This window comes from Notothenia rossii (genome assembly GCF_949606895.1).
Source record: "Notothenia rossii genome assembly, chromosome: 3".
Lineage (NCBI taxonomy): Eukaryota > Metazoa > Chordata > Actinopteri > Perciformes > Nototheniidae > Notothenia > Notothenia rossii.
Genome location: NC_136901.1, coordinates 34130401 through 34153013, shown reverse-complemented (window position 1 = coordinate 34153013; position 22613 = coordinate 34130401). Strand labels below are relative to the sequence as shown.

At 40.4% G+C, this 22613-nt stretch overlaps 1 protein-coding gene across 3 annotated transcripts; it reads right to left on the bottom strand.

Annotated features, from left to right (window-relative positions):
• Positions 1-98: 98 nt before the first annotated feature.
• acap1 (ArfGAP with coiled-coil, ankyrin repeat and PH domains 1) lies at positions 99-20488 on the bottom strand. Of its 3 annotated transcripts, none has more exons than XM_079669230.1 (23): positions 19951-20488; positions 17102-17159; positions 13869-13988; positions 13392-13445; positions 13152-13210; positions 11790-11973; positions 10973-11017; positions 10759-10854; positions 8689-8763; positions 8482-8594; positions 8279-8330; positions 8062-8162; positions 7491-7602; positions 7101-7309; positions 6951-7020; positions 6756-6850; positions 5015-5193; positions 4572-4622; positions 4271-4446; positions 3962-4071; positions 2139-2249; positions 1994-2055; positions 99-740 (listed from the first exon to the last, which is right to left on the bottom strand). In XM_079669230.1, the coding sequence occupies exons 1-23, from the start codon at positions 20001-20003 to the stop codon at positions 634-636; spliced, it is 2292 nt and encodes a 763-aa protein (XP_079525356.1). In that variant the 5' UTR covers positions 20004-20488; the 3' UTR covers positions 99-633. The 3 variants fall into 3 exon arrangements, with proteins under 3 accessions (XP_079525356.1, XP_079525357.1, XP_079525358.1); XM_079669231.1 differs by having other exon boundaries at positions 7101-7303; XM_079669232.1 differs by lacking the exons at positions 17102-17159; positions 19951-20488 and adding an exon at positions 15581-15623.
• Between the last annotated feature and the right edge of the window lie 2125 nt (positions 20489-22613).

The following is a 22613-nucleotide window of genomic DNA, read 5'->3' as shown; positions in this document are numbered from 1 at the left end:
TATGATTGTTTTTACACAAGGGCGCCCTCTGCTGGGGAAACGTACTCATGACGGCACACAATACTACTGTAAAAGATAAACCTCCACACACTTAAATGTAATGTTTGTATTGCAGTTTATTTGATCATTGTACAAAATCTCAAGTACCTCAAGCAAAGGTGCCAAAAAATATCCCAAATGTAAAAAGCTGTAGACATTACAACTCCCTGGGCGACAGTTGACATGAAAATTGTACAATTTGCAACACATTTTCCAACAAACACTTTCACTTTTTCACTTAACAACTGTATAGAAATGGCAGAGGATCATAAAAAAAAAGCCCTTTTAGTTAAAGAAAATAAAAGATTGACCAGATTTAATTAAGAAACCTTGGCAGAGTGATGGCTCTGCTTCACATAAAGACACCTCATGCTGCTCTCATTAAGCTGCTCCAGTGTTCCCACATTGCTCTGCTCTGACGTGTCACACAAAGAATTCCCTGTTCGGAGCGTTCATCCCCTCTGAAGTCAACACCAGCTGAGCTATGACTAAACGTGTGGCAGGTGGCCAGGAGAAATGTGTGTCTGCATGCCGGCGAGTTACTATGATACATGTTTTCTGTGTGATGGAAAGCACGATCGTGTGAAATGTGGTTCAGGCAGGGTACGATTTGGGATCGGCACTGCGGCGTTTGAGCTTCTCTGGGTTGTTCGAGGCCATGTGAGAAAAGTCCCTGAATATATCCTGGTAGGTTTCATCACCTGGAACAGAAAAAAGAAGAAGACATTAGCCTTAAAGCTTGACATTTACAAGTATTGTAAGCAGTTCAATTCATCTTAAATGAATGCCTTTCTCTTGTTCAAACCATATATTTTATTCTGGATAACTCTCCAGGACATTAAGGGTTGTAGCCCCAAAGCAAAAGCATGCATCTGAACGAATAAACACACATGCACTTTACCTCTTAGTTTGCAGTAGGTGGCACACTGCACAAGCAGTTGAGAGCAGCTGGGCATCTCAGCGGGCAGAAGAGTGCACACAACAAAGACACACATTGATAAAGCACGTAAAATACTGACCAGCAGTTTGTTTTCAAGCACACGAAAAAAAAAAAAAAAAAAAAGCATCACGTTTCCATTCCTTCACGAGTGGATTGATTACAGCTTACACGAGAAACACAAAGCCACTTAAAGGACATGAAAGAATGGACTTTGCAGCTTGAGAAGGAACCACATGACAAAAGGCAAACAAACCCGCTGTTAACCTTAAGCCTACAGTCGGAGCTGTGACTCTTATACATAACAAACTGCGTCGCTATTCACAGAATAGCAGGATAAAACCGTCCTTGAGAAACCCAAAAATAAATGTAGCTTACACAACTGGACTGAAGAGCCCAATTGAAATATACACAATAAAAACAGAACACTGTACATATTGTATTTAAAAGATATCTAAAATATACAGTATCAGATCAAATAGGCCTGACAGAGGTCTATACAATTTCTCTCTAAGGTGTTGTGAAGGGTTTTCAAAGTGCAGGATGTTGTGCGTTTGTATTTAAAAGTGCGATGTGGACTCCCATCACTCTCCCTTTCTGTTTCACCAGACATTCTCCTGTATTTACCGATATATTAAATCTGTTATTGCTTCCTTTAGGCTGTCGTACCCTGTGCTCTGGTTCCCGTGGTTTGCAAGAACCTGATTTTATGCTTTCTAAATGAAGACAATTACATTTTTATCTGATGCATGTGTCCTTAAATGATATGTCTTAAACCACATGACACTGCAAAACCAGTGATTGTGATGCTTAATAACGTTTAGCTTACAATCAGAAACAGCTGATCAGTCCCACTGCCTGTCTCTTGGGCAGATTGGTACCCCCTCTAATCATTATGCCCCCCCAGAGCCCAGCCACTTATATGGTTCTTTATCGCCTTTAGGCCCTTTCTGGTGTGAGCCCGCCCACCTCCTGTCCCTCCAATTGAACCCCCAGACCCATGCCCCCCCGAGTGACCTGATTGGCCAAACGCTCCGTCCATCTCCCGCATCTCCTTGTTCATTTTGGCGATCCGCAGCCTGAAAGGGAGCAGAGCAGTTAGAAAAGCTGATGTTGTTATACAGCTTGTATCGTCACTTATTGTTTTTGTTGAAACACTCACAGAGTGACGATGTCAGCGTTGGCGGTGTCCACGGCGATGGATATGGGGTCTTTCTGTGTCTTGTCTCTGGCGTTGTAGTCTGCTCCTCGCTTCAAGAAGAGACAAACCAACCTGGGAAAGAAAAGAGAGGCAGAAAGTGTGTGAGAGTGTGTGTGACTAGCATAGTCTAAAAGTCTAAAAAGAATGATCTGACCCACGAAATCCTCCATTCTGTAGCCAGGACATTTCAAGAATCAGTTTGAAGGTTCTTCTCCTGAGTTGAAGTTCCTCTGGCTTTTTAGTTTGTGGAGCCGAAAAGGTACTTAGGACCATAAACTTTCACAACGCTGATTTTCAACATACATAAAAAATTTAATTCTTAAATTAAAGTCTGCAGATGAGGCCAGGAGAGATTGGAGACAGACTTGACTTCCTGATAATCAGTACACTTACAGTTAGTAACAAATGGGCTTCATGTTATCTGCCTTGGAATGAAACATTTGACACCACTATGAATAAATCAACTGCACAAAGTTATTTAATGCTTTAAGACCATGACTAACTCCTCAATAGGAGTCTCTTTTGTATTCAACACGTTCTTTGTGCTTGGATTTAGCACTTTACAACACAGGCATGTTATATGGGCAAACAGGGTGAATCTACTTTGCTTTGTTTCCGGCCCTGGGCGTTCCTGGACTGCTAAACACGTTTTCTTTGAGTGTGTGTATAAGTATGTATACGTAACCAGTTTATTTTTCTACACTTGCACTTTGGCATAAGGCTCTGACCTGAGATAAGGTTTAGGTTTTTCTCTCCGTTTGTACTGTAGGCCGAATTACATAAAAAGCACTAGCAAGTTTTTCCTTAAACTTGGTGGAATGTACAAGTATGTATTAAGTTGCCAAGGGAGGAACCCATTACATTTAGCACTGGACCAGAATCAAGGGGCGAAAACATAAATTATTTGCAAGAATACGTATTTTTCTAATCTTTGAGTGCCCTTCTGGTTTTATCTGCGTACTTATCTTTATTTTTGCGTACGAGATCAGTCAGTGTTGTCACTCTGATGGCGTTTTTTAAATATCTTTAAAGTGGACCTATCATGCTATATTTGAATAATATATTGTAGGGCCATACCTATATGGAACATGTCTGTGAAGTTTTTTTTCAAAATACCAAACAGATCATGCATTTCAGCCATGCCACATTTCGCTCTAATTGCTCTATTCCAGCCCTGTCTTCACAAGGGCTGATTCTGTGGCAAATGAGCTGCAGCTGACCACGAGGCACGAGTCATGTTACCATGCTGTTACCATGCTGTTACCATGCTATTACCATGCTGTCACCATGCCACGGCAACCTCTCATTCCCCTGATAGGTGGAGAGTTGCCCATATAGGCGGAGCACCCCGTTTCTGACGTCAGAACAATTTCAAATCTGGATCAGTCTGTATCAGATCCCTTGCAGCCCCGTTTTTACAGATTTGGGTATGGAGGAAAAGAGTGAGGGTTGTGTTTTCTGACACTTGGTGAGTTCCCTGACACACCGGGGACACATATTCATGTATAAAAGACGTACAAAAGTGCATTTTGCATGATAGGTCCCCTTTAAGTTGTACTTATGATGGATCCTTGAATAAAGAATTCAGCTTTTTTCACTGAGTCACCTTTTCTTTGTCACTTTGTTGGTGATCTTTTATAAAAGTGAGTGTGATACAACGTGTGTGTGTGTGTGTGTGTGTGTGTGTGTGTGTGTGTGTGTGTGTGTGTGTGTGTGTGTGTGTGTGTGTGTGTGTGTGTGTGTGTGTGTGTGTGTGTGTGTGTGTGTGTGTGTGTGTGTCCTACCCAGTGTGACCCAGGATGGTGGCGTGGTGCAGCGGTCCTCTCCCGTTGCTGTCTGCCTGGTTGACGTTCGCTCCGTTCTGCAGCAGGAACTCGCAGGCTGCCAGGGCATTCTGGTAAGAAAACAATTTTTTTATTTTTAACCAACTAACAACTTACATCATGGTCTCTGAACTATCACCTCGTTCTACAGATTAGCGGTGAATGTGCCCTAAAGGCTGCAAAATGATGCATGGAAAGCCAGGTCGCCGAGTGCAGCTAAAGAAACGTTTTCTCTGGATGTTGTCAAACGTAACAACATGCCCTCCTCACCGCAGAGACGGCCTGGATCAGAGGCGTGCTGGACTCCTCGGTCACGTTGACCCAGTTGACGTTGGCTCCGTGGGCCAGAGCGTCGGCCATGACAGGGAAGTTCTGCAGGGCTGCTGATCGATACAGCAGTGCCCCGGGGTGCAGCCCGCTCAGATCCTCCTCTTCCTCCTCCACTTCTGAAGTGAGCAAAGGTTAAACTTTTTGTTTTATCAGAGCGAACGTTAGGTTTTGAAACTGTTTCTTCCTCTTCCTGTAGACGCCACATAAAGTTGCATCAGTGTGCGTTCGTGTTTTATCTCACCTTTTTGTGTATCGTTCTTCTGGACAAGGTCAGTGGGGCTGGGGCTCAGTCCTGAGGAAAGGATAGAGATAGAGGCAGGATTATTATACACACACACACCCACACCCACACACCCACACACACACACACACACACACACACACACACACACACACACACACACACACACACACACACACACACACACACACACACACACACACACACACACACACACACACACACACACACACACACACACACACACACACACACACACACACAGCAGCCTTTAGGATTACCAACTTCTGCTGGTTCACCAACTTTGAGGATTGTGTGTGTTTGTGTTTGGTTGACATCAGCAGGAGTTTAAAGAGAGATGCGCTGGACAACAAGCAGCCAGCTGGGTTGTTAGACCCCCTAAAGCCCGCTGGTTTCCACCCGTCAGTCCTGACTGTGTTTACCTGGGAGACGAGGCAGCGTGGCTCGGTTCGGCTTGGGTTTGAGCGGCGGCCGCTGTGTGTTCCTCTCCTGAGTGAGCGCTCGGTTCCTCCGCTGCAGGGTCGGCCTGCCGGTCTCAGGCAGCTTTTGGATGAACTTCTTATCAACGTACTTTGACCGGATCCATGTCTCCTTGTCTCCTCTAAGCGACGAATTGGAAGATTAGAAATAACAGATGATGAGAATGAATATTTCTCTCACACAAAACAAACAAAAGAAGCCGTCATGCTGGGTAGTGTTTGTCAGTGTGTTTCTGGTTCTACTTGTTCTCAGTGGGAATCTGCAGCTTGCTTGTGCAGCTGTGGGACAAGAATCCTTGTCTTGAGACGTTCAGTGTCTTTTAATTAAGCCATCAATTAAGTTATAAACAGCTCTATATGGGACTGAAAGTGCCTCGTTTAATTACGGCACAAGCTGTCTACAGTATAAAAGCTATTAAATCAATCTACAGAACACAAAATAGTCCAGAGGAAATTCAAATAAAGAACATAAGCCCAGACAAAACAAGACTGCAGAAAGCTTGCAGCCTCACAGCAAGTGTGCGCAGGACATTTGAGTCACAACGTCAATCAAGTGTGTCATGTACCTGTGGCACTTCCTGTCTGCTGCGACAAAACAGAGCGGAAGAGGAAGTCAAAAATGAAGACTGAAAGAGTTGCAGGCTGCTGATATAATCATCCGTCAGCCACAGACCTCTGCAGTCGGTACATTTTTAGAGCTCAGCCACGAGAAACTGATTCTCTCTACACACATCAGTCTTTCAGAGCTAATTCACACACACACTCAGGAGGTGAAACAAGTGATTCTTTAATCAATGTTCAAATAGGCAGAATTCAACCTTAATGTAATGCCATGAATGTGACAGCAGGAGGAGATGAAGAGTGTGTTTCTCTTATTTTCTTCAGTATTCTGAGTTATTTTGCAACTATACCAACATTTGAGCCAAAGCTCAGGCAAATAAAAAAAATTGCCCAAATCAGTTGCTAAATAAAACACATTTATACATGATTACATTAATGTGTTAAATACAAACAAAAATGTGTAAACTTCTATAAGTATGTACGTAACTAGTATGGCTTTATTGTAGGGCTGCTCAATTAATCGTATTTTAATCAAGATTAATATTATGGCTTGCAACGATTACGAAAACAAGTTAATCGAAATAAACCGATTATTTTTTATTATTATTACTTTTTTTTAAATTTATTATTATTTTATAATTTTTTTCAGTTGAATTATACTTAAAGTTCAGGGTAATCAACTATTAAAAACATACTGTTCACATTTTGTTTCTCCAATAAATGGATGTTTTCAAAGTCAATGAATAATCGCATATAATAATCGCAATTAAAATTATCGACCCAAATAATCGAGATTATGATTTTTGCCATAATCGAGCAGCCCTACTTTATTGTGGTGTGGCCTCATTTCTTATTCTTTAATTTTGTTTGCAATGTGATCACTATGTGTACTGACATCTTATTTCATTACTAGTTTCTAAAGTAGACTTTCTGCTAAAAACATGGCGTTTAAAGTCCAATCCCAAGAGACCCCCGGTGACATCACAGGGGTCATTGTCCTCCGGAGCCAAATAAGACATTACACAACAGTTTTCACAGACTGGGTAGTACTTGCTATAAGGATTAAGCTGCATTACATACGTGAAATCATTCACATGTCACCTTAATGTCTGTTAGTTTGTACCTGGGACTGGTGGGGTGGGGCTTCTTGATGGTGATCTCATCAATGCGGGCCTCGTAGATCCTGTTGATTACCACGTTTCCTAATTCACACATCAGCTAAAAGAAAGGAAAGAAATTAGGAGAGTTTAGTTTTACACAAGTCATTGCATAATCATTACACAGTGGAATAACTGCGGCAGTTAACAGGTTAAATGACCTTTATAAGCTCCGGCTCCCAGGAGTCCAGCGTGAGGGAGCGTACTTTGGAAAAATGGACTCCCAGGCTCCTGTTGGAGGAGGAAAGCATTACAGATAATGTTTCAAGCCAAGTGTGTGTGTATAAGTGTGTGTGTGAGTGTGTGTGTACCTGTGTATTCCTGAGCAGACGATGCAGAGCGTGATGCCCAGGTTGATGGAGGCCCAATCAGGACCGGGCTCTCCGCAGTCGCAGCACTGCTTGTTGCCCACGATCGCCTGGACCTCCTCCAGCGCCTTGCAGACCTTACTCTCCTGTTCCCCCCCGCCACCCCCCCCTCCTATCAAGCTGCTGGCTGACACTGAGTTGCAGCGCTGTCTCTGGTAAACACACACACACAAAGAAATACACACAAAAAGAGGAATGAGGAGACGGACAAATGCACGCAGCTTCCTCCGTATTTGCAGAATAAACTCCCACTGAAAATGTAGATGTAGAAGATGGTGTGTGTGTGTGTGTGTGTGTGTGTGTGTGTGTGTGTGTGTGTGTGTGTGTTCTCACTGGGCTATGTGTGTCCTCTCTGTGCTCCTGAAAGGCCGATGCAATGCTGTTTTGAACGGCACACATCCACGCCTGCTGCTGCCTTTCGGAGTCTGCCTGCAACATACAACTCCTACACACACACACACACACACACACAAGATTTTAGATACCATGTTGGTCATTATGCACAAATATGTTCAGGTTTATTTTAACCAATAACATGTAGGATGCTGAAATCTCTCCCCTCCCTCCCCCTCTGACATCTCTCCCCTGATCTCTCCACCCTGCCTCCACACACACACACACACACACACACACACACACACACACACACACACACACACACACACACACACACACACACACACACACACACACACACACACACACACACACACACACACACACACACACACACACACACACACACACACACACACACACACACACACACACACACACACACACACACACCCTCTTCTGCTTGACGCTGTAATCCAAGCACTTAACACTGATGAACATTCATCGCCCTCCCTTAAATACACGTGTGCATGGTTGCACAAGCACGCTCGCCCACACACACACTCACTTTGACGGGGAGACCACTTCAAACAGAAACCGCCTCTCGTTGTCTGCACTAGGCTTGACCGTGCAGAGACGCAAGTCCTCCACCACAACTGTAGGTTGTTCCTGAGAGAGAGCGGGTAATAATACGCAGTCAGAACGAGCATGTTATTACGAGCATGTTATTACGCACATGTTTTTCTATGTTTGGCAACTTTAAGAATAGAGACGCTGAGATATACCTTGAATTTCTTCTGATACACCAGCTGATTTTTCTGAATAGAAAACCAACGCCTGGCGTGGAGAGAGAAAACAAAAAGGTCAAGGATTAAGCCTTCAGAAAGAACACTTAAGAAACACAGTTGAGTATATTTGTGAGACTCCAGGAAGGAGAAAAACACAAAGCAGATGTTCAGTGAAAGAGATGTTGAGGGTGAACTCGTACCTGCTCCAGGTCTTGAAGGCGTTGCTGGCTCTTTTATAGAGGTATCCCTCCATGGCGATCCCATTTGGTGCGTCAGGTTTAAAATCCATGATGGAGTCATCATAGGACACATCCTGGAAATATTCAAACAAAGCAAGTCAATACATTCTTAGTGGTTTAAACATTAGGATTACAAAGACGTTTATAACTGTGAAAGTGGTTTGTTACCTTCTTCTTGATTGCTGCGTGTCTTTGCTCCATGTCCCTCTTCTCCCGGGCTGAGTTGAGGACAAACTGAGTGTGCTGATAAACAGAAACCGACACAGAGGTCAGACACAAATATGGATCTATATCATGAATCCACTTCTAATAACGCAGCATCAAGAGTTTTGAAAAGCTTGAATATCTATAATATATTTGTAGTGTTACTCAAAGTGAAACAGGCAGCGAGTAGGTACTTTGATCAGCAAGCTAATAATCAATGTTAGGGCTTAAAACCAAGTCCAACATTTAGCTATTCTACAAATCAACAACACATCTTTAAATGAATATGATATATGGAAACAATTTGCATTTAAAAACATTCTGTAAGGAAAAAAACAACCCATAAAATATATTAGCCAACAAGTGTTCTGAAAACATGCGCAGGTATGATTGCATTGACTCTGAAGTACGGACACATGTTTCTCCTTTTCTATATTCATCCCATTTATTCACTGTACTAAAAGGACAACTTTCCCCTTTTTCCTTTCCTTTCCTCTCCGACATGAAGTCAGAAATGCAAGTTCAGAATAGGTTATCACTCCTTAGTCTTCGCTCACAGAAACAGGAAGTAGGAAGTGTTGTACCTCTTCCTACATCCTGTGTCAAACTGAAGGATAACACTTGTGGAATCTGTTCAGAGTGTTATTCTTAATGTCCCTCTCTCATCTGATAATTCTCGCTACTATCGTTTCCTGATGAAGCAGGAAGAGCCTTTGTGCGGTTTGATCTGCCAGTAACGCTGACAAATCATTTCCTGTTTTAAAATACGCTAAAACACTCAGGATTAAAACACAATAATCCTGCTGATGTTCAAGGCTGCAAAACGGGTTTTTTTTTTGTTACAGGACAGTCAAACAGCAGGAACTTACACACACACACACACACACACACACACACACACACACACACACACACACACACACACACACACACACACACACACACACACACACACACACACAACCTTCCCTCATCCAGCACCAGTCACTTTTCTACCCATCTCTGCTGCTAGTGCACTGAAACTGTAATTTGAACATCATTTTCTCTTTTGCACTAAAGAATACTTGCATTAATGTCAATTCATGTTCTGTGGATTGTGTTTTTTTTATAAATATTATTAACTAGTAGTACTTATTACTACTATTACTTTGTTTTATACCCCGTTTATCTAGGCCCTTTTTGTATCTTGTTTTATGTATATGTCACTCTGTGGGACTGCGAGAAACGTTATTTCAAGATTTCCGTTTGTATAACACACGTAGACATTTTGACAATAAAGCTGACTTTGACTTTTGACTTGAAAGCTGCATTGTTTATATCAGCATGTGGTTATCTTCTCCTTAAAAGGCAGACTCTGTTTCATTTGTTTAGATTTGTTTCCAATATAAAAAAGGCAATATTTAAAACCCAAGAAAAATGTTGTGGGAAATTCAAATATTTCATTATTTTCCTTCCACTGAAAAATTGCATTTATTTTTTAAATAAGAAGAATTGTTAGAAAAAGGCTCAAATACATTTACATTTTAAAATAAAATGTCATGTGCAACAGAATCAAGACTAGGTTAAATTATGAGTTAGTCATGCCCTCCATCACACATGTGTAGGTGCATTGAGTATATCATTAGAGCTAGGATTCAATTAGCCTAGCTTAGCATAACGACTTGAAGCAGGGTCCAACAGCTACGTCCACAGTTGAACAATAAGCTTGAAAATTGAATTATTACTAATAGGTATATCTTAAACTTTAAAAAGGTAGGCCAAGGTATGTAGTTCCCTCCACTGCTACGCTAAGCTAATCATCTATAGGCTAAAGCCCTGCTGCAAACACCTGCAGGCAATACACTGACCCCTCCATAACTTCATGCTCAACATTTTCCTTTTCTTAGACCCTTAGTAAGCACTTTGTTTCCATTACCTGCCCAGCTGTTATTTGAAATATTATTGAAAATGCCATATTGGCAGATAACACGATTGCTTAAAAGATACAACGGAAACAGAGGAAATGAAAACAATCTGGTTTTAAGAAGCAAATACCTCTTCATTGAGTTTTCGTCTATACTCGTCCATTTCTGAGAGAGACTGGTGGCCGTGTTGGAAGAGCTGAGCCTGGGCCTCCATCAGTGACAACATCTGACAGGAAGCATGACAGTATTTATTTACAAAACTCTCACATACATTTAAAACGTTTACAGACCATGTATTTATGCAAGCAACAAAATGAACTGCATATAGATCAACGTGAACTCACTGCCATCAGGATGTCTGTCTTCTTCTTGGCCTCAATGACGTTAATCTGAAACAAAAGAAGCAGTGGTTTGAGGCCGTGTTCATCCGTCCAAAAACAGAAAAACTCAACAGCCAGTTAAACTTCTGGGAGCCGCAACCACAAGTCTGGAGAGAAAAACCCGAGGCAAACCTGTTATCATTCAAAACAGCAAAGCACAGCTATAATTAGCCCGCTGTTGTGTGTCTTATCCAGGCTGTTCTTGGTACCTGAATGCCTGGTTATGAGGCTGGGTTTCTCCTTTAACCAGTTTTGGTTGACTGTTTCCTAAAAAAAAGTCTTCTGTTTTTATGCCAGCAAATGTACACGGATATTTGTTGTACTCTGATTTCAGTTTTGTAACTATTATTTCAGCAGGCATTACTTAGTACAAAGGACACCTGCATATACTGATGTCAACAACAGAGAAAGCAGTAGCTAAGGACAGAAAAGTAATACAATATACAGAATTCATAAAAATAAAATATTGAAAATAAAAGCACTTCAAGCCAAAAATAAAAGATATGCAAAGGATAATATCAGGTGTAATGCCAAATATATAATATAAAGTGCCATTCCTGGTAACATGAAGAGTCTGGTTGAGTATTCTACCACTTTCTTTTGATAACCTAGGCTACTTTCAAGATTCCTATTAATAATAGAAAAGTCTGTGGTAGTATTACTTTTGCTTTTAGTACTACTTAGTCCACCAATCGTCTAAAGTGAATCTCTTTTTTTCCAGTAGCCCAACAAAGTAAAGAAGTATTTTTGTATTTTTACTTCATCCAGTATTCTTTCTCACCTCCAGGACGTAATCCAGGGCCTCCGACCTGAAGGTCCTGCGTGCGTTCAGCAGAGCGTTGCTGGCGTCCTCCACTTCATGAGGTTTCCCTCGAGGGGCCTGAGCGTTCCTTACCAGCGCCCCCTCCAGACATTCACTGCCGCGCTCAAACTCCTTGCGTACATCCTTAAACCGACGGACATCCCTGGGAGGAAGGATGGTAAGGAAAGAGAAAAATGCAATCTTTATTATATTGGCCAAGGAGGTTATGTATTTGGTTTCTTTATTTCTTTGTTGTGTAAAAACCAGTGGTCGATTTTATTTAAAGTGGACCTATCATGCTATATTTTAAACATATATTGTAGGGCCATACCTATACAAAACATGTCTGTGAAGTTTATTTTTCAAAATACCAAACAGTTCACCCATTGTAGCCATGCCTCTTACTGCTCAAACCCCTCTTTTGCAGCTCTGTTTGAGAAACGCGGATCTTGGGTCCTTAGCTTGAAAAAAAAGAAAGAAGAGAAGGCGGAGCTAATGCCTGATCAGAATTCTACCGGAGATAAAGTTAAATTTGGTTGTGATAAAACACGATCCTGTTTAAACCACGTCAAGGATTATTTCTGAAACAATATTTTTCTAGCTTTTTCTCTTGCGGGTTTATCACAAGGTGAGTTCCTTTTTTTATTTCCTGCTTTTTAAACACATGTGCTCTACAGTACAAGTTAGCTCTGAGTGTTAGCGAGGCTTGCTAATGTAAACAAAGACGTCCAAAACACATCAGGCATTGTTTCTGATAGCACTTTCTGTGGGTCCGCTGCCGGAACTGACGTCAGTTCGGATGTAATCTGTATCCGCTCGTTGTACACCCATTTTTAAAAGATTTGGGTACGGAGGAAAGAGAGAGGGTTTTATTTTCTGACGCTGCGTGAGTTCCCGGACGCACCGGGGACACATATTTATGTATAAAAGACATCACAAAGTGCATTTTGCATGATAGGTCCCCTTTAAACTTGGTAAAAGGATTTTAATGGCCCACAAAGAACCCATTAAATGTTCAGAGTGGATCCAAATAACGGAGTGGATAGGGTCGATGATCTCCAAATGCCCAATTCAGTTTTTTGGGGGATGTTAAATGGTTATATGAAATATGTGAGCCCAAAGGATCAAAGCACATCACTGGCTATGAGACATCGTTTCTCTCATCTATTCTACCATATCATTACCAGTAATAAGCACAAGACAAAGCACAAGAAGAAGTCTGATGAAAGGATCATAATCCCCAAATTGAATTCAATGTGTGTGCTAATGGTTAGCAGACATGAGGTGGAGTGACTCAGCCTGAAAAAGTGCATCTAGATGAAGAACAAAAAGGTCTCTCACTCTTTCACAAAGTTCTGCAGCTTCGTCTTGACCGTCTTCTGTGTGGTTTCAATCACTTCCTAATAAGGGAAAAGGAGACAGAGACACATGTATCCCAGTGAGCACAGATAACTGGTAAATGTAAAATGTGTTCAACAGTGAGCTGAAACCTTGTTTGACCACAAACTGCTGTGGATAAGAAATGGAGATGGTGGTGTCAAAGGCTGAGAGAATCAGACAGAAAGACACAGACAGACTCACCTCCTGGGCGTCCAAGATGATAGACAGCTTTTTGGAAAATTTGTCCAAACACTCCTGTGGGACAGACATCGTAGATTAAACTCTCTTCAATGTTTTGCAGCATTGTCCTTTCATTATATCTCTGTTAAGTAGGATGGTGCAGATTTTGATCACGGTTCCAATTTAGTCTATCCAGCCTCATTCAAACCCATGTTGTGCAAAAAACGTTAACTATAGAGAAAATCTGTTAAAGAAATTAAACAAAGTAGTATATCCCAGATTGTATTAAAACGTATGATAGTATAATAATTACTTCAATAGTCAATAGTTACTAATGTGTGCTTTTCTTCCCTTTAGTATTGCTTGCATTTTGTTTCCTTCTATGCCGCTTTTCAGTAACACTGTAAATGTCTGTGGGACTAATAAAAGGAATTCTGATTATAATTCAACTAACGCTTTTTCAAGTAAATGTAACTTGACATGTGTGGTTTTTTTCACCTCCATGGTCTTTTCCCCGGAGCATTGGTGTCCCAGCTCCCGCAGGCCGTTGACGAAGCTCTTGCTGGTCTGGCAGTAGACTCTGCCGGCCTCCAGCATGGCATGGCATTGTTTCACAAGCTGGATGACACAAACATGCAACACCACAGTCAATTTCATCCTGAATAAGAAAACTAGAACCAATTAGGGTGACTAATGGTTGGTCATAATCAGTAGGAATAATTAAACATTTTGGGTTATTCCAGGGGTCCACACATTAAAGCAATGAAACATCCAGATATAGAGTGTTATTGTTGTAGGGTGTAATTACTGTGCATGGTGAATATTACCCCTAGCTTTTGTTAAATGCTGTCTGGAGTTCATTGAACTGCATTACAGCTTGAATGTAAAGGATTCTTGGTTTGAATGCTGCTTTTTAATTTATATTTGAGAGAAACATTTAAATTGATGTTACATCCAGGTTAAAAGACAACATTTGTACGGGAGGATAGAGCTGTATTTAGTTGAAGTCAAACAAGCTGTTAACATGATACTGACACATCATCTCATTTTAGGGTTGTTTTGGCTAACGTTGAAGCTAAGACCCCATTTACACGGGAGCGCAAGCGCAAACGGACCGAATTCGTTATCAAAAAAAGTCTTCCGTTCACACGCATTCGGCTAATTTAACGTATCCGTTCACACAAGACCATTGGAAACACTGTAGTACATATGCCGGGACTGTAAGTGGCGCTGTACTTCTGCCACAAATTACACCAAAAGCAGCGAAGAAGACCCCGAGCATGGTTGCCCTTCTGTTTATGCCCCGCGGTGAATTTAGCAACATGTAGTTCATGTAATTCTCCATGTCCACTTGTTGCTGATGGTTGTGGTAGAGGAGCTGTAGATTTTGCACTAACATCTGTAGCATGGTCAGTAGCTAGTGACCATGCTACAGCAGTGAGCAGCAGAGGTGGGGCTATGGCTTCATCGTTATCAGGAAATGATCGTATAGGGCGTACACACTGAGCCGTTTGCCCCCCCAGAGCGTTCCGTTTGCAGATCTATCCACCTTGGGACCCGTTAATGTTTGCGGGGTCCGTTTCCGTGGTTCCTTTACGGCCTCGTGTGAACGAACAGGTTATACGAAAGAGAAAAGTAGCAGATACAACCCGTTTCGTTCTCGTGTAAACACCGCCTAAGAGTGGCCTGTTTACATAGTCAACACACAAAGAGAAACATTAGCATTCATTTAATTCATGTTTCTGGCCACCTAATAAGACTGATAAAACCTGAAAGTCCAATATTCACTTATCTTTTAACTCTGTTACGGTATTTACCCATTTCTAAGTGAATTTGCCGGCTCTTTAGCTAGCTTGTTGTAGCTGAGTTTGAGTAGTGTACAAAAACAGTAACACTGTGGAATATAAAGTCAAAACAAACTGAAAGTAAACCTTGCCTTGCCTTGCCTATATATAAAAACCAAGCCAAATATGTGAAACTGAATTTAAAGCAGAAGAAAAGGTTTAAAAGGTTAAATACATTAAGAGCCATGATCCACCCAAACAGGTGTTTCCACTTATTGTGTTGATTAGACCTCTTCTCAGAACTGTGGTAACGTGACACAGACTGCACTTTAGGAACGATTATGTAAATGTTATCAGAGGAAACAACTAATTATTTATGTTGTAAATTAAAATGTGTAACAAAAGGAAGTAAAACAAATACCATACTCAATTCAGAACATGATGGTTTTTGAAGCTTCAGGCTCTAGCATGACAGAAAGCCTAGCTTATGCTGGCTAATGTTAGCAAGTTTCAGATAGATGTTGCTGTTTTAGCAACATGCTACATTTTAGCATGAACTGTTATCTTGTAAATGCCATTTGTGGCAACAGAGTACATTCTTCAGCAAAAGTTACATTACAGTTGAATGCTCCTTTTATTTGCGACCTCTCTCCTCTTCAGTTAGCTTAGCTGTGCCTATTAGCAACGTACCTTGCCTTTCTAGTTTGTATTTCTACATTGAGTTTGATGACCTTGTTAATTCCAGCACAGGGTGTTAATGTGAATATGAATGAGCTTTTAATATACTAACGTTTATTTTAGCTTATCCAACATTTACCCACTGCTTATATCCGATAAGCCACAGTGTGTCAATAGGTCTGTTTCCACTGAAGACATTTTGACATGTAGGCTACTTCACATGAATATTTCCATGTTATGCTACTTTATTCTTCTACAGTTACTTTGCACATTAAAATGTAGCATACAGAACATGTGTTCAGTTTGTTGAATATGGGATAGATTAAACAACCATATAGAAGTTTTGAATCTATCTCTTCTTTGACTACAACATCAACATGGCACTTTTGAAGGAGATTTACTTCTCTGTAATATCTTTACTGACCTCTTACTCCACCATGGTCTAAACATAAGATTTTGGTAACTTCTCTCTGAAGTGTCATTCACACCTCTAATTCAATTTCTGGCAATAAGCTGACATTTATCTTACAGTCTGTTTCTCTTCGATGTCTGCAATCGGGCATGTAACGGCATGATAACATGTAGCGTGGTAGAAGCATAGAAAAAAAAACAAATAACAAGTTATACTTTCTTTTCAATTTGAATTGAATGAACTGACCTTTTAAAAATATCTCTTTCTTTCTTTGTCAGTAAGGTCAGAGTTCAGCAACAGAGCAACAACACTGCATATGGGAAGGACTCTTTTATTTCTGCTGAAGGACACTTGTACAGATAAAGGCTGCCTGAAGGGTTTGAACCCAGTTAGTCCAGTTTTTTAAACCACTGCATCTCCGTGCTGAACATAAATAATTCCCTTGCATAACACTTTGCAGGGATAGTTTATCGAACAAAAAGGGACATTTAAGGCTTTCTTTTTCTTTTGATAAAGGAACAGAAACGCAACCCGTGACCCATTCTTTAGAAGAATAGATCTGAAACTGTATCATGTATTCACACAAACTCATAATGGGGAATATGTTATCACATAGAAGCAGAACAAACCGTAGCTCTCACTGCTTTGGGACAATGATAGGGAAGCATCTCCTGCAGCTACTTCCTGCTCGCTGTCAGGTGAAAAATACCTCAACAACCGCCGCCCACCTCTCACTTCACTACCTCTACACACGAGCAGCATGTAACTGATACCTTTGTGTGTGAAGTACTGGAAACCTTTTCAGACAGTGACTCAGTACGATATTATAATGGAGTGTGTAGGTCTATGTATCTCACCTTTTCTAATCGGGTCTCGAGTTCACTCACATCGGTTTGGACAATTTCAATTTCAGCTCTGAAACAGACAAATACAAAAAATTACACGTCAAGTCTTGAGGTCAAAGGTTGTGAAACATTAGAGAGAGATCAATGCCAACATTTTGCAATTTTACAAAAGCTAAATTCCAGTGCAAGGTGAAACTAATACTAAAATGATCAGCTAATTAGTTGATCAGAAATGGACAGATATGAATTTAAAACAATTATAATAATCTGTTAATTGATTAGTGTACGTTCATTTTAACCACTAACTTTATTTAATTTTAAGCTAATTATTAGACATATCATAAGGATACTTCACAAGCAGTATGTTCAAAAATCTATTACTTTAAAAAATGTTTATCATACATTCTCTAAGGATAACCTCGTAACAACTCCAACAAATATATATACTCAACAGATGAACCAATAATGAAGATAATAATGATTGTAGTCTAAAAGTATAAAAGAATGGGGATTTATGAAAATGATAAACGTCTGAAAAGAGTTCAAATGTCATGAATTCACTCAAATTCAAATTAAACAAATAAATTATCGCATAATTGTTTTTTTATGGTTTAACATAATGCCTGTACCTCAATTTTAATTTGTACATTTCTATCTTCTCATATATAAAGCTTCAAGTAATAAACCCATTGAACCCGGAATATTGATACCCTCAAGGAAGCTAGAGCTTCCCAAACTGCAATGTCTCATGAGATGGAAAATTCCTGTGCATCTTTTTATACTCACGTCATTGGAACATTATTGGTATTTATGGAAACCTGAGGTCTCGGGCAGCACTTCAAAATAAAAATGTCCGTGGATTTGAACAGGGCTTAAATGGAGACTCAGGCCTCTTGCAAGTATTTAGACTTTAGAGACAAATATCCAGCATGCTTTTTGCTCAATAATGGATTTATACAGTTAGCACAAAAGCTTCCCAGAAGTCATGTGCAGGGCTAGTTTGAAGTTTTTTGGTGCAACAGTCATCTGCCTCTCGTCTCTCCTCTTACTAACAGCTCAAACATGTGGTTTCCGCCGCCTTCCACCAACAGTACAGAGAAACAGACAGTGAGAGAGAGAGGAAGAGGCGAGACTGAGTGGAGAGAGGAGGGCCTGAAGACACAGTAACTGTTTGTGTTTTCTGTGTTTGTTAGTGCGGGGATGTTTGATTCAACGTCTGAGGTCATGTCCTCTTGAAATACGACCAAATGACAAGTCAGCTAAGGAGAGAGCGAAGGAGGAAGATGTAAGATCTCTCCATTGAAGAGGCACATTCTGTTCACATTGCTCTGAGCAAGTGTCACAGCAAGAAAGCAAATGAAGAAAGTGCTAAAGTGAAGTTTCCGCCGTGGTTCTCCCCACACTTCCTGCCTCCCCTGTTGATCACCTCTGCACATCTCGCCTCACTTCCTGTTGCCCCCCCACCTCGCTGTTTCCTAGCAACAGGAGGCAGCCCATTTGAGTCCTGAGCTGTCAGTGCAAATCTGTTCTGACTTCCTTCACATTCTCTGCTTACCTGTATAGGATTGACTGTGTTTGCATGCAAGATCACTTTTTCCTTCCCTTTCCCTCTCACTGCTTCTTCTGCTCTCGCCCTGACTCGAGACCTCACTGTTGCAGCTGGCAAAAATCAAACTTTCCACCACTGTGCAAGACACATTCGCTGAATAAGGCCAACAGAGAAAGAGAGGCCGAGGCTTTGGGACGGGAACATGCCAAATCAGCTGGAAGAGAAGACAGCAACTACTGTGACTCAGGCAGGATGCCAACAGCCATCAGGGCACACCCAAAATCTGCCAAGTCCTCTCTAGAGTCGCTTGCAAAACCAATTTAGAGACACTTCCCTTTTGATTACACCAGATGTTGACTGTGTGTTGAAAGAAGGTTGATTGAAGAATCTAGCTGGCATGCAGCAGATCAATATTGACAGCATTTAGGAACATTAGAGGCTTTTAATTACACTGTGAAGGCTTGAAGTAAGTCAAGTCAAGTGATATTAAAACTAGGGCTGCTCGATTATGGCAAAAATCATAATCTCGATTATTTGGGTCAATAATTGACATCACGATTATTAAAAACGATTATCCATTTACTTTGAAAACATCCATTTATTGAAAAAAAAATGTGAGCAGTATGTTTTTAACAGTTTATTACCCTGAACTTTAAGTATAATTCAACTGAAAAACCAATAAAAAATAAATAATGTTGTTTTCATAATCGTTGCAAGCCAAAATCGTAATTGCGATTAAAATACGATTAATTTAGGCTTCCGGTATGTCAATGACACGTCAAAATGCAACACAGAGCAGACCTCAGATCAGGGGGGGTTTTAGCCCTGAAGGCCTGCATTTAGCTTCTCATTCCCCCTTATTGACCCCTAACACTTGCTATGATAGAACATGGCTTGACCTAAGACCCAAAGATGCTGCTGACCAACACAATTGACTTTTAAGGGAACATTTAATGCCTTAAAGGTCATTTTTGGATACTTACGCGCCATTTAAACAAGGCTATTGCATGAAAAACCTTCCGAAAAAGGAATATAATTGGAAGTATGTTGATTTTGAATCAGGATAATGAGGGTTTGGGGCTGCTGACTGTCAAAGTTGACTTCTTAGGTAACCATTTAATGCATTAAAAGTCATTTTGAGGCTTCTGCATAAAAGACCATCCGAACAAATCCAAAAAATGAATACAATATTGAGTTTGTATCAGAAGAGTGAGTTGTACGCTTCTTTTTTGCATCATTTTCAATTCCAGAAGGTGATTCATTTTGATTGGCTACTTCACTTTTAGCACTAAAGCACAGGTGAAACTCTTACCTGAAGCGGGGGGAGTCTTTCAAACACTCCTCAAAGTCCAGTTTGACTGTCATCCCTGCGTTTATAGTCGCAGATCACACTTTTCTGTATGCCTTTGAGTCCTCAGGAAGTTGACAGCAGCCTGGCGCAGAACACACTGAATCCTCCTCGCTTTTTTAAGGCTCCTCACCGGCACTTTTTACTCATTCTTCTCCCTCTCGGAGCGTTTTCTTTCAAAAGTATAATTTGTATTCCTTCCGCAGCTCGTCCTGTTTTTGCTTTTTCTCTTCTGAAGGGACACCGTGTGCCTCGCGCATGCGAGGAGCCACAATACCACTTGTGAATGAAAGCAGCTCATATATGATCATATCATTATATCCTGGGAAAAAGAAAGCAAGTTAGTCCTCGTTTCCGCTAGAAAGGATGCTGCACCAAGTTCCCTCTGCAAGGAAGTATCCTTATTGATCGATAAAGGTGTGTATTCCCAAATAAATAAGATGAAATCAGACCGGTTGATGTTTCTCCTTCCAGAGACTGGAGTACTCTCTTTATCTTTCTCTCTCTCTCTCCACCTCCTGACACACACACACACACACACACACATACACGAGGTCCAACCCCCTCACACACACACACACACACACACTATTTCCGGGTTTCTTACTCATGGCAAATTGTGGTAGGAAATTCTCTAAATTAAAGGTTACACTAAAAAGTCTCTAATATAACGTTGAGTCTAAATCTACTTGGTGAATCATATTGAAAAATGGAGTGTAATTATGTACTTTTCTCTGATAATGATATCATTCTACAGTAGGCACATGTGGATTATTTGGTTTCTGCTTTTGCTGCTTGTGTATTCTGCTTTTCAGCTTCAGTGAAGTGCAAAACACATGCAGAGACTGGGTGTGTATCGGTTTGTATTCTTGTCTGGCAACCTTCTTGTTTTCTTTTTTTGAGAGGTGAAAAAGGAAGTAAAGCCTTCTGAAAATGTATCTATCTAAAGTGGAAGCTTATCCTGCGAAGATAAGGGAAATAAATAATGCAACATATGAAAGAAACACACTAGGTGAAAACAAGCATAAGTGAAAACTATAACTTACTTAATAAAAATGATGAAATAATGAATCAAAAATATGATACAGTAACATAATAATTTCAATACTAAGCAGATAAATATAACTGTATACATAAAAGTCAGAGGTAAGGCTTAAAATAGTCAAAATGTGGTATAATAAAAAAAAACATGAGAATCTAAGTTAAAAAAAAAGTATATTTCCAAATACTAATTGAAAAAATGTGAAATGATTTATACAAGTAATTAAAATAATACAATATGGGACAGTAAGTACAAATGTGTATTATTATGTACTAATTCAGAAATAAACAACGAGATTTTCAGAAAAATAAACAAAGTCAACTCAAAATGATGAGATATTGAAAAAGTGTTTTATTCATTTTATGGCAGACAGAAGCTTCCATCATCTCACAAAAAGCCAAACAACCGTGCACTTACAACGTGTTGGGCAACATTACACAAGCAATCTGCATTTTGCCATCATCACCACAGCCACAGACACCATGCAGCCTGTGGATCAATGCTGAACAGGGAAGTGTACTTACAGAGGATGAACAGCATCGTTTGTATGTTCTGCTTAGTTTTGTGTTGAAATGCAAACATATTATTTAAATTATCTGTTTCCATCCACCTCATGTTGTATGTGGCTCCCCCTGCTGATCATCCACTGCCACTGCAATTCACGTAAAAACACTGTGACTGATTTCTTCCTTTACTTTGCTTCATGTTGCAAAGGATCTTATCTTGTTTTCTCTGTGAGGCTATCTTTAAAAAAAATCACATTTCCTTGATGCATTCACTCACCACTGAACTGATGGGACTGTCTCTGCCTGTGTGATTTTAAATATAACCCCATAGACGTCACATAAAGGGCGTAGTTAGATATGTTGCTTAGTTGCTTCATCAAAATAAATAGTCCGGAGATGTTCTCTCACGACAAAGACATTTGTAAAAACCTGTATTTAAAATGATGGCATTACCCCTTGGGAATACAGCCAAGAAGAACAGGTTTAAAAATAAACTGATACCAGAAACAAACTGTTCAAACATGTAGCCTACAAAACACATGTTTACTTTGTACAAACTTTAGATATGATCAATTATTCACCAATACTTATTTACTTTGTCTCCGCTTTCCCAAGCTGTTCTTGTCTCCCATAAAATAATCTGTCCCCTTGCCAGAGCGCGCTGGAGTGTCAGGAGCGCTGCGCCAAAAATACGGGGGCGTGTTGTGCGTAAATGGCGCACAGAGAAAGCGCAGCAGAGTGAGGCACTCAGGACAAATAGTCGGATCTTAAAGAGTAATACAACGATTCTTAGACGATGTAAAACTTGGCTGATCGACAGGTTCTTGTTTTTCTCTGACAGGAGATTCCCGACGCGCCTGTCCAAGTGTCAACCCACACACAATTTCAGGTATTACAGATTTTTCAAAATAAAAGTCTGGCTGGCATAGGGACTAAAGACGTTAATTAGCTGGTAAATCATTTTGGTACAAAGCATCTATATATCTGTTGTTTTTAAGATGAATGCATTTTTGTTTATTTACCCTAGTTTATATAAATGTCATAAACTAAATTTAACTTATTCTAGGTTGTCAACAAAA